Source organism: Micropterus salmoides, unplaced genomic scaffold (assembly GCF_014851395.1).
Source record: "Micropterus salmoides isolate LMB-PRFRI ecotype aquatic unplaced genomic scaffold, ASM1485139v1 Ms_hic_scaffold_5, whole genome shotgun sequence".
NCBI lineage: Eukaryota > Metazoa > Chordata > Actinopteri > Centrarchiformes > Centrarchidae > Micropterus > Micropterus salmoides.
In genome coordinates, this window is record NW_024044237.1 from 40,042,992 (window position 1) to 40,056,799 (window position 13,808).

General features: G+C 45.6%; 1 protein-coding gene across 1 annotated transcript in view; it reads right to left on the reverse strand.

Moving 5' to 3' along the window:
- The window catches only part of LOC119888522 (nuclear factor 1 A-type-like), a gene marked incomplete at its 5' end in the record, with an annotated part of 41,339 nt that overhangs the window by 16,868 nt on the left and 10,663 nt on the right, over positions 1-13,808 (reverse strand). The window contains 2 exon segments of the mRNA XM_038699112.1: positions 2,468-2,646; positions 10,078-10,245. Coding sequence (XP_038555040.1) covers positions 2,468-2,646; positions 10,078-10,245 — 347 coding nt within the window.

The window sequence follows — 13,808 nt, forward strand, 5'->3', positions numbered from 1 at the left end:
TGTAGTGTAAAAGCGCTTTGAGTGGTCAAAAAGAATAGAAAGGCGCTATACAGAGCATTTACACTGAGCAGCTGAAGCTGTTTGGTGGGTAAAAAACGCACTTTCACTCCTGTTCAACTTATTTAAGAGAATAGATTGTGCTGCATGCGAGTAGCCTATTAATTAATATGACTCCTGATTAAACTGTGCAGCATATTTGAGGCGTTCTTTTGCAGAAACAGAATCTCTGTGTTTATTATCCTTATTATCTGGATCTTTCTGTGGCTGCAAATGATCTTAAATTGTGTTTTTTTACTCACTTCAGGGAAAATCAAACAGGCGTTTGTTTATTCAGGAAGTCTTTAAGCCTGGAACACTCAGAGGTAATATTTGGATTTATTTTACACAGCAGTCGGCCTCTTCATTTCAAACCGTTTCACCTTCTGCCATGTGAGGCGCCGTTTCTCTTTTCTCCTCTTTACGCATGGTTCAGAGTTTACTTACAGGACGCACATTCTCCGTCAAGTTTGTTTTTCATAGATCACAACCTTTGCTTGGGAAGTGGCGTCCGCACCGTTTATAAATGAGACTAGTTTCTGATATTATGTCACGACATGTGTGCAGGTACTTCAACAGCTCCACCAGGAGCCTTTCAGAATCAGATCATTTTGCCCGATTTTGCCGACATGTTTAGATTTTGTTGATTTAGTAATCAGTGTTGATGATTAAGTAGGCTACGTAGTTAAATGATTTCTTTTTGTGTCTGTTTTAACCATCTTCATTGTTGTTTTATTTTGAAAATTGACCGGATCCTCTCTGCCGTTCTGTGTCTGACTTCCTGCCTGGTCAGATCTGCGCTGTGCTGCTGGTCGGCTGGTTCTGTTTTACAGCAGACTCACTGGACAGAGCTGCTGTTTTTGTCAGCTTGAAATGACCACAGACTTTGGAAACTTTCTGTCTTTGGGCGTTGAGTTCAAGCTCAGATCGGTTTGCAACGTTTTCAGATTGAACGCCATGTTTCCTTGAAACGTTCCACAAAGAGCTTTGATGTATGATGTAAGCTTCCGGTCTGAGACGTGAATCCAAGTCCCTGAAACCTGCATTCTATCGAACGGCCAGCAGGGGGCGACTCTTCTGGTTGCAAAATGAAGTCCAGTCCCATTAGAAATAACAGTAAAATGTTTCTACTTGTCAGCTGATTTATTCCCTCAGTAAACACTTTCCTGATGAGTTTCTGGTCTCAGTCGCTAGTTTCAAGTCTTCTTCAACACAGCATGATATTCATTTAGTAAATTATGGTCCCATTTAGAGGAACAGAGACCAGGAAGCAGGGGAGGCTTTAGGGCGGGGCTACAAGCTGATTGACAAGTTGTCAATCAGGATAGAGGCGACTCGTACCCACGGCGTTGTGTAAATTTAACCAGCAACGTTGAAAAAGCTCATCAGGAGTCGGCTGTTCACTTTCTCTGGTGAGCACGTTTAGTTTTAAGACTTGTTGTTCGCTGGACAAACTTATCAGCCCTGTTAAAATGTCAGTTAACGTGAGTTACAGACGCACCTCGCTAAGCATCAACTCCACCGTCTCGTCCAAATATGGTCACTTCCAGGCACTTCCTGGTTGCAAAAACATGGCAGCACCCTATGGGCCAAACTCCAGGCTTCAAAACGGCAGTCCACAAGCAAACAGGTGACGTCACGATAACCACGTCCACTTCGTTTATACCGTCTATGGTGTTACCCAATCAGCTGCGACAAGTTTGTAAACACAACCATGTTAAAAAGGCAGGAAAATGCAGTGCGCTTGCGTTCACTGTTTTTTCTCTTTGTCTTCTTCCTCCCTCGCTGTTTTCTCTCTCTTCCGCCCCATCAAATCACCTCATCTTCACTTGTAAGTGCGACACCAATAATTTTTGGGGGCGAAACAGTGCGCTGTATCTAGTGATGTGGATCAAACGAATGAAGTAAAAAAAGTTTTTAGCGATGAATCGTTTCAGCCCCGGAGGAGACATGTGCTGCAACAAAAGTCCAAATGTGAAAAATCAAGCTGCAGCTGACTCGCCGGAGTCAAGAAAGAGTCAGAAAACAAAGATCGGCGTCTCTGAAACTTTCAGATGTTTTATAGATTTAAAAAAATAAATAAAAATTGTTAAAAGTCGTCATATCAGAAAAGTTGCTCACTTGGCGAGAGAGATGCTGTGTTGTGGAAACCTGTCGACTGTGTGTGTGTGTGCGTGTGTGTGTGCGTGTGTGTGTGTGTGTGTGCGTGCGTGTGTGTGTGTGCGTGCGTGTGTGTGTGCGTGGTATTGATTCAGTGTCTAGACGCAGATATATCAGCTATCTCACTGCAGACACAAGGCCACACACACACACAGCAGTGTTTTCTGCTCCAGCCCTGCAAACAGAAACTGATCCCACCTTTGCAGAGGTTTCCAGCTCAGATGTGTGTGTGTGTGTGTGTGTGTGTGTGTGTGTGTGTGTGTGTGCTTACGTTGAGGAAGCCCACCTGTCCGGCCTGCTGGGCGGAGTCAGGGCAGACCAGCTGGACGAACTCCTTGAGCGTCTCCTGCGGGTGATACCTGATGGCCGGGTGGGAGAAGTAGGAGCCGGGCTGCTGCAGGATGGGGGAGGAGGAGAAGTGGAGGCTGGAGGGGGGAGCATGGGGGCTCGCTGTGTGGGGGGTGGGGGGGGGGGGGGGGGGGGGGGGGGGGGGGGGGGAGAAAAAGACAGAAAGTTATTAAGAGAAGAGAGAGAGTTAAGGAGAGAGAGGAGGACACTTACAGATGACTGAAAGGGGCGTGGCCTAACATGCAAATGCATGATGACAGACACACACAGCAGAGCAGGTGACAGCGGACCATAATGCACCTCTCACACCCAGCTGTCAATCAAAAAGAGTCTCTCCTTATTATCTCATCTCCTCACCCTCCTCTTTCCCTCTGCATCTCCATCCCTTGTCTACTCTCCTCTCATGTTTCCTCTTGTTCACTTTCTTCGTCCTTCCTCTCCTCTCCTTCCTTGTTTCCTCTTTTTCCTCCCTTGTTTCCTTCTCTCCTCCTCACCCTTTCTCCCTCTCCTCTCATGTTTGCTTTCATCTTCTCCTTTTCCTCTTGTCCACTTTCCTTGTCTCCTTTTTCTTTCCTTCATTTCCTTTCTCTCCTTGTTTCCTCTCCTTTCCTTTTTTCCTCCCTCTCCTCCCTTGTTTCCTCTCCCCCTCTTTCCTCTTGTCCACTTTCCTTGTCTCCTTTTCTTTCCTTCCTCTCTTCTCCTCTCGTTTCCTCTCATCTTCTCCCTTTCCTCTCCTTTTGTCTTTCCTCTTCTCCTTTTCTTTCCTTCATTTCCTCCCTTTCCTTCTTTGTTTCCTCTCCTTTCCTTTAATCCTCCCTCTCCTCCCTTGTTTCCTCTCCCCCTCTCTCCTCTTTCCTCTTGTCCATTTTCCACGTCTCCTTTCCTGTCCTTCATTTCCTCCCTCTCTTCCCTTTCTCCCCTTTTCTCTCCTCCGCTCTCCACTCGTTTCCTCTCCTACTCCCCTCATCCTCTGCTCTCCAGTCTTCCCTCTCCTTTCCTCCCTCTTTTACTCCTTTACACTCTTCCTCTCCTTTCCTCCTCCTCTCCTCTCTTTAATCTAATTAGAGCTCTAATTGGCCTAATATTCTGTGATTGCTCGTTAGTGGACGAGGCCTCGTTAAGAACTGTGATGTATAGAGCTCTGAGGAGAGAGACGTAACAGGAGGAGGCAGACGGAGAGAGAGACTTTAGAAATGATAGAGAGAAAGAGAGAGAGAGAGAGGGTAGAGAGACATTTAAATGTAAAGAGAGAGAGAGGGATGGATGGAGAGTTAAAGCTGCTGCACTAATTCACTTAAAGTCGGCTGTGATTTATCACTCTGACAATACACACTGACCGAGTGTGTGTGTGAGTGTGTTTGTACCCTGCGGCCAATGTATTTACAGTAATCACTGGATGGATGGCTTTCTCTGCACTCTCTCTCTCTCTCGCTCACACAAACACACTTAAACACAGAGGAAGGGACACTGTGTGTGCGCATTAATGCGACTGATCTCACTCAGTGTGCAGGCGTGCATAACCACCTGTGTGTGTGTGTGTGTGTGTGTTTAAGTGTGTGTGTTCAGGAATGGTCGAGTGACATCTAATTCCATTCAGGTGAGGGAGTCTGCACAACATCAACGACACAGTTAAGCTACTAAACTAAACGAATAACAACGAATTTTATTGTTATTATATGCAACTATTTCACATTTTGGGAAACGACAGCACTTCTTCTGCGCAGCATCTCTAGACCCCAGGAGGTCAAAACACTCGGCGTTTGTTTCCAACACGGAACTCCTCCTCACGTTTTGTCAAGAAAACACATGTGAAATGTGAAACGGGAAATAAGCGATGCTGAACACGAAACAGCTGTTTGTTATTATAAAGATAACAGTTATAAAGACAAAGAATCTGTGTGAAAGGATGGATCAGCACACGCAGGTATCAGGGATCATCTGAGCTACAGAGAGCTGGAGGGGAGGAAAAAGTGTTTTGCAGTGAAAAAGTAGCTGCCTGCTCTCATTGGCTGGATGTGGATGTCGAGTCGGCCGACTCCTCCAGATATTTGGCGCGCTAGATATCTGGCTGGCGTCGTCAATGTGTCAGAAACGTGTCGGGGAGCTGTTTTGATGCGTCGTTGAATATCGATCGACCGCTGTTTTACCCCCCAGCCTGACAGTCGGCGAGCTTGCCGAACGGCAGATCGGGCTAAAAATCATGTAGTTGAACTGGGCTTAAAACCACAAACTGTTCCTGCTCAGGTTTCCCCTGATTTTAGTCTTTATGCTAAGCTACGCTAATCCACTGTAGTTCCGTCTTAATGCAGATCTGAGAGTGGTAGGGCTGTCGTCACACACGGACACATGTTCACCCGTTGGCGTCAGTTCTTAACGCACTGTGGAGCCCTTTAGCGTCGTTTATGAACGCTAAAAGCAGGCGAGGGATAATTAACGGAAACAGACTTTCACCAGGTGTTGGTTTCCAATGTGAAAGAGAAAGTCAACATTGAATGTCTTTATTTGAGTTACATAAGTAACGTTGCTTAACTTGGGTAAGTCGTAACGGACGGGCCTCTAATTCCTTTCACACTAACGAGCAAAAATAGGCTACTTTCAAATAGTTTATTTTGACCAGTATGAATATTACTTGTATAATAAGTAGGACTTTTTCATCTTTCTTGTTTACCGTACCGGTAGATCTGAATTGGTTCTGTAAACATTTACACGCTTGATTTGTGGAGAATCTAACCGGTCTTATGACGTATGTCTCAGCATACTGACAAAGGTTTAACCACCACCCAGTAGACTTTAAGAGGTTTTAGACATCCACAGAACTTCTACAGAAACCAGACCAGGCGTCTGATTGAGACCTGCGTTTATCTGTCAAAACCAGCCACACCCGGCCAGCAAATGGGACAGACGTCTAACTTGGATTAGACTTTTAAATTAAGTTCTACGGTTGTTCTTTTAACCAAATTGCACAACAACGTTAGCCACTAGTTTTATTCTGAAACTCTAACCAGACCTTGCATATTTCTTGTTGCTAACTTGACGGCGGAGTCCAACGTGTCCAAAAAAACGACCCAGGGCGTTAAAAAGCAACGCCAACGGGTCTTGACCGAACGTCCATTATGTGACAAGTTGGGAATGAGAACGTTGAGCTTGGAAAGAAAGTGAACAAGCGTATTTCCCCAAAATGTTAAACATGACTGTTAGTTTCCCAAAGTCAGCCGTCAGCACGGAGGTTTGAGACGCTGTTCGCCAAACTGACCAGTTCTGCGTATGAAGCATCCCGAGGGCCCCGACAGAACGAGGACCTGCCAGCGCCCTCTAGAGAATCCAGCGTTCATTACAGCCACAACAGGAACGCGTTGGACAGAAAAAACATCAAACTGATGATTTCTCTCTTCTCAGCAGTTAATGGAGCTAAAAAATATGTGAAGTTCTCTCTGCTGAACCTGCGAGACAAAATTAATATCGATCGTCTCGTCTGTCTTCCAGCAAGACAGCAAACAAGAGGATTTTCCAAAATGTCTAAGTCTTCGTTAACAACGCACCAACAGAGTGTGTGTGTGGTATTGAAGACTGGCGGCCTGCATGTCGAACACAGAAGAAAGGGCCGGGATTAGTTCCACTTTGCAAATTGCCTCGCTTCACTGCCTCAGACCTCTGCCGCCTCCTCCTCCTCCTCCTCCTCCTCCTCCTCCTCCCTCTGTCTCTCCCCTGCCAACTTTTCCTTGAAGAAGATATTTGCCATGAAGACGTGGATTGATAAACGATAAGAAGGAGGAGAGGATTTAAGACGCAAAGCTCCTTCATTTGCGCCGCAGGGGGGAGGAGGACGAGGACGAGGAGGATGAAGGATCGAAGGAAGAGGGTGTGAAGATTTTAAAGGAGAGGGGGAAGAGGAGAGAAGAGAGAAAGGAGGTGAGAAAGTAGAAAGGGGAGAGAACAAGTAGAAACAGGAGAGATTGTGGTGGGAGGAGGAGCCATCATGTCTAAAGGAAGAGAATGAGTGGAGGAAGGAGGATGGAAAGAAGAAAGAGTTTAAGGGAGAAGAGGAGGAGCAGCAGGATAGTAATGAAAGATGGATGGATCACAGGAGGAGGTGGAGAGAGGGAAGGGAAGAAGATGAGAAGCAAACACAGATAGACAAACCAAGAAGGAGGAGATGAAACGGAGTCTGTCAGCTGAAGGAGGATGAAGGGAGGAAGGAGGTGAAAAGGTAAGGGAGGAGGCAGGAGAGAAGAAGAAGAGATGTTGGAGGACAGTAAAAGGAAAATGGGGAACACGAGGAGCAGAGAGGAGTCGTGCTGGGATCCCAGGGAGAGCTTGAAGAAGAGGAGACAGGGAGGTGGACTGGAGCAGGTCCAGATTGACACCTCGCGCCGTCACTGATTAGGATTAATGAAACAGGAAGTTGTCAGAAGCGAGCCCACTTCACCTTTCACCCCTGCAGGAGTTCAGCTGCTCTCACATCATTTTCACTCCTCTAATCTGCTCCTTCACCAGCAGGAGTTTCCTCCCACAGGCTGCTGGGAAACTGGAATCAGGATCCTTAGCCGCATTTCAACTGGAGGAACCAGGGACTTCATCCAGTTCTTGACCCAGGAACTCTTCCCGGGTCTGTTTCTAGCAGCTGATGCTGTCTCATCTCGCGCCCTTGTGTACTCACACTTGATATTTTGAGCGCACAAGTGCGTTCACACTGAGACGTATGGCAGAACGCAGTGTGGAGCTGCAGCAGGTGCAAGTGTAAAAGTAAAAGTACGTTCATTTTAAGTAATTTTTGATGAATTGGAGTAAAGTGAGATATAGATTTTAGATATATTAGGTAGATATTTTGGCGTGCGATAATTACAGTCAGGTGATGGTGATGATGATCCGCCCAGTTAAGAAGTAGTCGAAGTAGAGGAAAAAGAAAAAGAACAAGAAGAACAAGAAGAGCAAGAAGAATAGGAAGAATTACAAAAAGAAGAGGATGAAGAACAAGAAGAGGAAGAAGAGGAAGAAGAAGAAGAGGAGGAAGAAGAACAAGAAGAGGAAGAAGAGGAAGAAGAAGAAGAGGAGGAAGAAGAACAAGAAGAGGAAGAAGAAGAAGAAGAAGAGGAAGAAGAACAAGAAGAGGAAGAAGAGGAAGAAGAACAAGAAGAAGAAGAAGAGGAAGAAGAAGAAGAAGAGGAAGAAGAACAAGAAGAAGAAGAAGAAGAGGAAGAACAAGAAGAACAAGAAGAAAGAACAAGAAGAACAAGAAGAACAAGAAGAGGAAGAAGAAGGAAGAAGAACAAGAAGAACAAGAAGAACAAGTGACAGTAGCCGTGTTTCCATCAGCGTTTTTTAATGCGCATTTTGAAGTATGGCATTAGAAAAGGTTGATGGAAACAGCAACATTCGAAAACAAATCCTTCATTTCTCAAAAAAGTTTTTACGTTCGCTTGAGGTGGTTTTTGCCTTTGTCGAAAAAGAGTTAATGCACTAAATGGGAGCTAGAAACTTTTTCCAAATAAGTTCTGACGTAGTGAAAATGTAACTCACGACTGATCAGCTGTTTCTGCTGTCGGCTTCTTACCGGATATTCCCATGACGTGCGGAGACATGGCTGGTAGCAACGTGCCTGCTTGAAACAGATTTCTGAGGACTTCTCTCCATTTTTCTCAGATCAGCGGCCGTCAGGTTCCTGCGACTGGTTTTGTTTCTGGTTTGAAACCCAGACGTCTTGTTTATTACAGCCCTGTGTAACGTCAACTACTGACGTAACTACGCTTGCCGTGATTTTTGTTTCCTTTTTTGCTACATGTCAAAAGTACGCTTAAATTCTCATGACAATTGACCCTTCTCTAAGCCACGCCCTGAATACACAGCTGGCCAATTACAGCGCAATATTTTACTCTAATCCAAAAAGAGAGGGTCAAACGCTGTTCCTGCAGCATCTTGTAATAGTTACAGCAGCTACCCAGAGAGGCTGAAAGGAGAAGGACGATTTATTCTCTTTCCAAAACCCAAAATAAAATATAAAAAATAAATCCAGAAACATGTCGGCTGTGGATCGTTCCTAATGTAATGTTAGTTAGCTAACGCTAGCTAACTTCCTACTGAATGTAACGTAATAAAGTCCTGCTGTTCTGCTTTTTAATGACTGTAATAATGAACAAAGGCCGACCAGCTGTACAGGAACACTGTTGATCCTATATCATTTTCTTTTCTCTCAGTCGTCAGGGATGTGGTTGTTCACTTGTACTGTGTGATTGGTAGGCTTTAGCTTCTATCTTTTTTTCACGTCCGTCTGAGTCCGTCTGAGTCAATTTGAGTCTGTTTGAGTCTGTTTGAGTCCGTCTGAGTCAGTTTGAGTCATTTTCAGTCCGTTTGAGTCATTTTGAGTCCGTCTGAGTCCGTTTGAGTCTGTTTGAGTCTGTTTGAGTCCGTCTGAGTCCGTTTAAGTCCGTCTGAGTCATTTTGAGTCCGTTTGAGTCTGTTTAAGTCCGTCTGAGTCATTTTGAGTCCGTTTGAGTCATTTTGAGGCCGTCTGTGTCCGTCTGAGTTAGTTTGAGTCCGTTTGAGTCATTTTGAGTCCGTCTGAGTCCGTCTGAGTCCGTTTGAGTCCGTTTGAGTCCGTTTGAGTCCGTCTGAGTCCGTTTGAGTCCGTTTGAGTCATTTTGAGTCCGTTTGAGTCCGTCTGAGTCTGTTTGAGTCCGTTTGAGTCCGTTTGAGTCTGTTTGAGTCCGTTTGAGTCCGTTTCACAGCCTGAATATGACCTTCAAATGTTTAATGCAACTGCAAAACTGGCAGTTTGTCAGACATAGCAACCGTAAGTAATCGGGGTGGGGCTTAGCAAAGGGTCAATCAGACGGAAACATGGCTAGTGTTGCCTTGTTGTTTTTGTTTAATTCGTTCAGTCATCCAGATCTCATCTTTCAGTACTCTACATCACCTCATGTTTCGTCCGTCACCTTCTGTCTTTCAATAAGCAAACCCTCTCTTGAGGTGCATTCAAGGAGACTCAGACATCCAAGAGCTGATGAATGAATTCAGTCGTTACTGTATCTAGATACATCTCAACGTGTCGTTTTTGTACTACACATGTAGTATAATCATCTCATACCTCGTCTCAACAGGCTCCATGGACATTATGAACAAAATAGACGGAATAAAGAAAAGCAATTTAAAAAGTATTATTGATCACACACACACACACACACACACACACACACACACACACACAGGCAGCAGGAAGTGTGTTTCTGTGTTGTGGGATACTTTGATCAATCAGAAGATTAAAAAAAAACAGTGTAGAAACGGGAGGTTTGGAGTGGGCGGGGCATACAGGTAGGTGAGGAGGATGTAGTCATAAAAAACACGCACAGTACACAAACCCTGCCTAAAGCCTACAGGTGTGTGTGTCTACAGGTACACAGACTCCTGCGCCTCCTCTGCCTGACAAAACCCACAGCTGACGGGGGAGGGAGGGAGGGAGGGAGGGAGGGAGGGGTGAGGAGGTGAGAGGAGTGAGGGTGGTGGTGGTGGGGTTTAGGGTTGACTGGTTGAGGACCTCACCTCGAGGCCCGGTAATGACGGGCCGGTGATGGTGTGTGAAAGCCGTTCGGGGGGAAGAGGAGGAAGAAGAAGTGGAGGAGGTGGAGGCGGAGCCGCTCGGCGAAGGCACGGCGCCGCAGAAACCAGACTTCTCTGACTTCTTTAGGACGCCGGCGGGCGACGGCATCCCTGCCAAGAACCATGATGATGAGGATGAGGAGCGGGTCAGAGGTAGCGTGTTTTCTTAATTACATTTTTATGCACCTCCAGTGGTGGAGAGGAGATGGGAGGAGGAGGAGGGGGGGGGGGGGGGGTCAGAGGGGTGAGGGGGCGATTTGGGCGGAGTTTGAACAATAAGGAGGAAGGGAGGCGACAGATTGAGGCTCGGGGCTGCAGGGTGTCACAAGGAAAAACACGTTTTCTTTCAGCGCAGAATCTCAACACGACCACGTTTTTTTTATTTATTGACTTAAATTTATTTTAAAAACTACACATTTTATGACATCATAAAATTTATAATAAAAATAAATAATCAGAATAACTAACTAATTAATAAAGAAAATGTGTGTTTTCTATATATATATATATAAAACACTTTATAATTAAAAACTTTTCATTTTACTAAAAACTTAAATAAATAATATATATACATATTATTTTGTAATACATTTGATCTTTTAATGATACAAGTGTTTGATGATCTGCATCGTATATCACCAAGTATAAATACCCTGTCTCTTCATTTCTACAGAAGTCTCCAGTTTAACCCAGCACCCCCAGGATTTCACAATGTCGCGATCGCAACTATTAACACAAACTCAACAAATCCCCTTGAATTCAGCTCGACTTGCAATTCGGACCAATCACAGCAACTGTTCTGCAAACAGTGACCTCTCATCGCCGTTTCCTGCAAAACGTCACACGTCAGCAAACTCACTTCCTTGTTTAGAAGACGCAGCAGACATGTGTGATACAAACAGCAAAGGGGACGGTGAAGACCAGGATCCTGTGTTGTGACAAACACTTTGAGAGAGAACGTCACAAACACACGGTGGACGTCAGAGAGACACAGGCTGCTGCATCCAATCAGCTGCAGGACAGAATCAGCTGGTTTAATTGTGCGTTTAGAGGAAACGTTAGCTGTGTGTGTGATTTTAGAACATAATTTAGGAACAATAAAGTCCATCCATCCATCCATCCATCGTCAACCACTTATCCTGCGTGCAGGGTCGCGGGGGGCTGGAGCCAATCCCAGCTGACATCGGGCGAAAGGCGGGGTAGATCCTGGACAGGTCGCCAGTCCATCGCAGGGCCACACATAGACGAACAACCACCCACACTCACTCCTAAGGACAATTTAGGGTCACCAATCAACCTAGCCTGCATGTCTTTGGACGGTGGGAGAAAACCCACGCAGACACGGGGAGAACGTGCAAACTCCACACAGAAAGGCAACCGGGGTTTGAACCCACGACCTTCTTGCCGCCCAGAACAATAAAGTGCAGTGTTTAAATATTTTGAGAAAGTTTTTTCAAATTGTTAATTATTACTATTCAACTATAATTCTAATTGTAAGTTTTAAAAAAAAACACCCAAGAACATCCAAACTTTCAAGCTGCTGCAAAATCTGCCATTTTAGGTCGCAGCAATCACAAATCCTGAGTCGTGCGAAATCCTGGAGGGACTGCGTTCAGCTGCTGAATCTGTTATTAAATGTCATTTTAATTTTTTCACTGCTGTAAAAAAAACTTCAGCTGCAAATAAAAAAACGCCTGCGTGGATAAACGCCACGCCGTTTGACTGCAGAGGTCGCCGTGGACCCAACATGATGGAGCTGATGGAGGGCGGGGCTTATGGCGATGGAGGAAGGGTGCAGCAGGGGGGAGGAAGAGGAGGAGGAGAGTGTGTGTGTGTGTGTGTGGGTGAGTGATGAACACTTGAAGAGGTTTTGTCAGGTGGAATCGAGGCAGAGTCTGCTCAGCACTTTCTCCTTCCTAACCCTGTTTACACCTCTATCTGTCTATCTGTCTATCTATCCCTCCCTCCCTCCCTCCCTCCCTCCCTCCCTCCCTCCCTCAGACTCTCTTATCTTCCCTTTTCTGCTGTATTTTCATCTATCCACCTTTAATTTTTTAGTCTTCTTCACTCCTCCCTCCTCTTCCTCACCTGTCTGCTGTTTCAGATAAAATATTAACACAAACAAGAAAAGGAGGAAATACTGACTTATAGGAGTGTGTGTGTGTGTTTTGGAGGCAACAAATACACAACTAATAATTACACACACACAGAGTCATGCACAGCGTCACGGTCCATCCAGCAGTTTGTTTTTCTTCATGGACATCAACCAATAAATAAACAGCCATGATGATGTCATCAGCATGCTGCCTGATGGGCAGGGTCGAGGTGGGGGAGGGGGGGGTGATGGGTGCAGCACCGAGGGGGTATCTCACTGTTGAAACACAGATGGGAAACAAGGAGAGGAGAGAAGGAGACAAGGGAGGAAATGGGAAAAGGAAATGGGAAGAGAAGAGGAGACAGGACAAGAGAGGAGGGAGGAGGAAGGAAAGAAGAAAAGAGGAGACAAGGGGAGAAAGAAGGAAAGGAAATAGGAAGAAGAGACAAGGCAGGAAAGGAGGGAGGAGGAAGGAAAGAAGAAAAGAGGAGACAAGGGGAGAAAGAAGGAAAGGAAATAGGAAGAAGAAACAAGGCAGGAAAGGAGGGAGGAGGAAGGAAAGAAGAGGAGACAAGGGGAGAAAGAAGGAAAGGAAATAGGAAGAAGAAACAGGGCAGGAAAGGAGGGAGGAAGAAGGAAAGAAGAGGAGACAAGGGGAGAAAGAAGGAAAGGAAATAGGAAGAAGAAACAGGGCAGGAAAGGAGGGAGGGGGAGGAAAGAAGATAAGAGCATACAAGGGAGGAAAGAAGCAAAGGAAATGGGAAGAGGAGACGGGACAAGAAAGGAGGGAGGAGGAAGGAAAGAAGAGGAGACAAGGGGAGAAAGAAGGAAAGGAAATGGGAAGAGGAGACGGGACAAGAAAGGAGGGAGGAGGAAGAAGGAAATTAAAAAAGAGGAGGAGACATGAGAGGCAAGGAAATGACAGAAAGAAAAGGTGAGGAGAGGAAAGAAGGAAGCAAGAAGAGAGAGATGGAATAAGGAAAGGGAAGAACGGGGGAAAGAAGATGGTAGAAGGAAAGAGGAAATGAAAGGTAGACAAAAAAGAGGAGATAAGATGATAGGAGGTGGGGAAAGAGGAAAGGAAAGGAGAGGAGATGAGAGAGGAAAGGAGGAGGATAAAGAGGAGATAAGATGAGAGAAGGAGGGTGTAAGGGAGAAAGACAATATTAAAGGAGGAGGAGAGAAAGAGAAAGGGATAAAACAGAAAGTAAGGAGGAGGAGGAGGAGGAGGAGAAGGAGGAGGAGGAGTCCACCAGACGAAACCAGACACGTCACAACACCAAACGAGAAACCAAAAACCACCCAGGTATCTTAGCCATCGGGAGGAGGTGGAGAGGAGGAGGAGGAGGAGGAGGAGGAGGAGAGGAAAAGGAGGTGACGGCTTCACAGACACGAAACAGAAAAGTAAGAGGCGTGTTCACAGTCTTTACCTTGTCGGGAGATGAACGAGCTAGCTAGAGAGCCACGCAGCTTATATCCGGCTTTTCCAACGCGAGACGGAGGAAAGAAAGAACAGAAACGAACAGAGGAAAGAAAAAGAAAAGCAGCATGAATACACGGCCTGAGAGAGAGAGAGAGA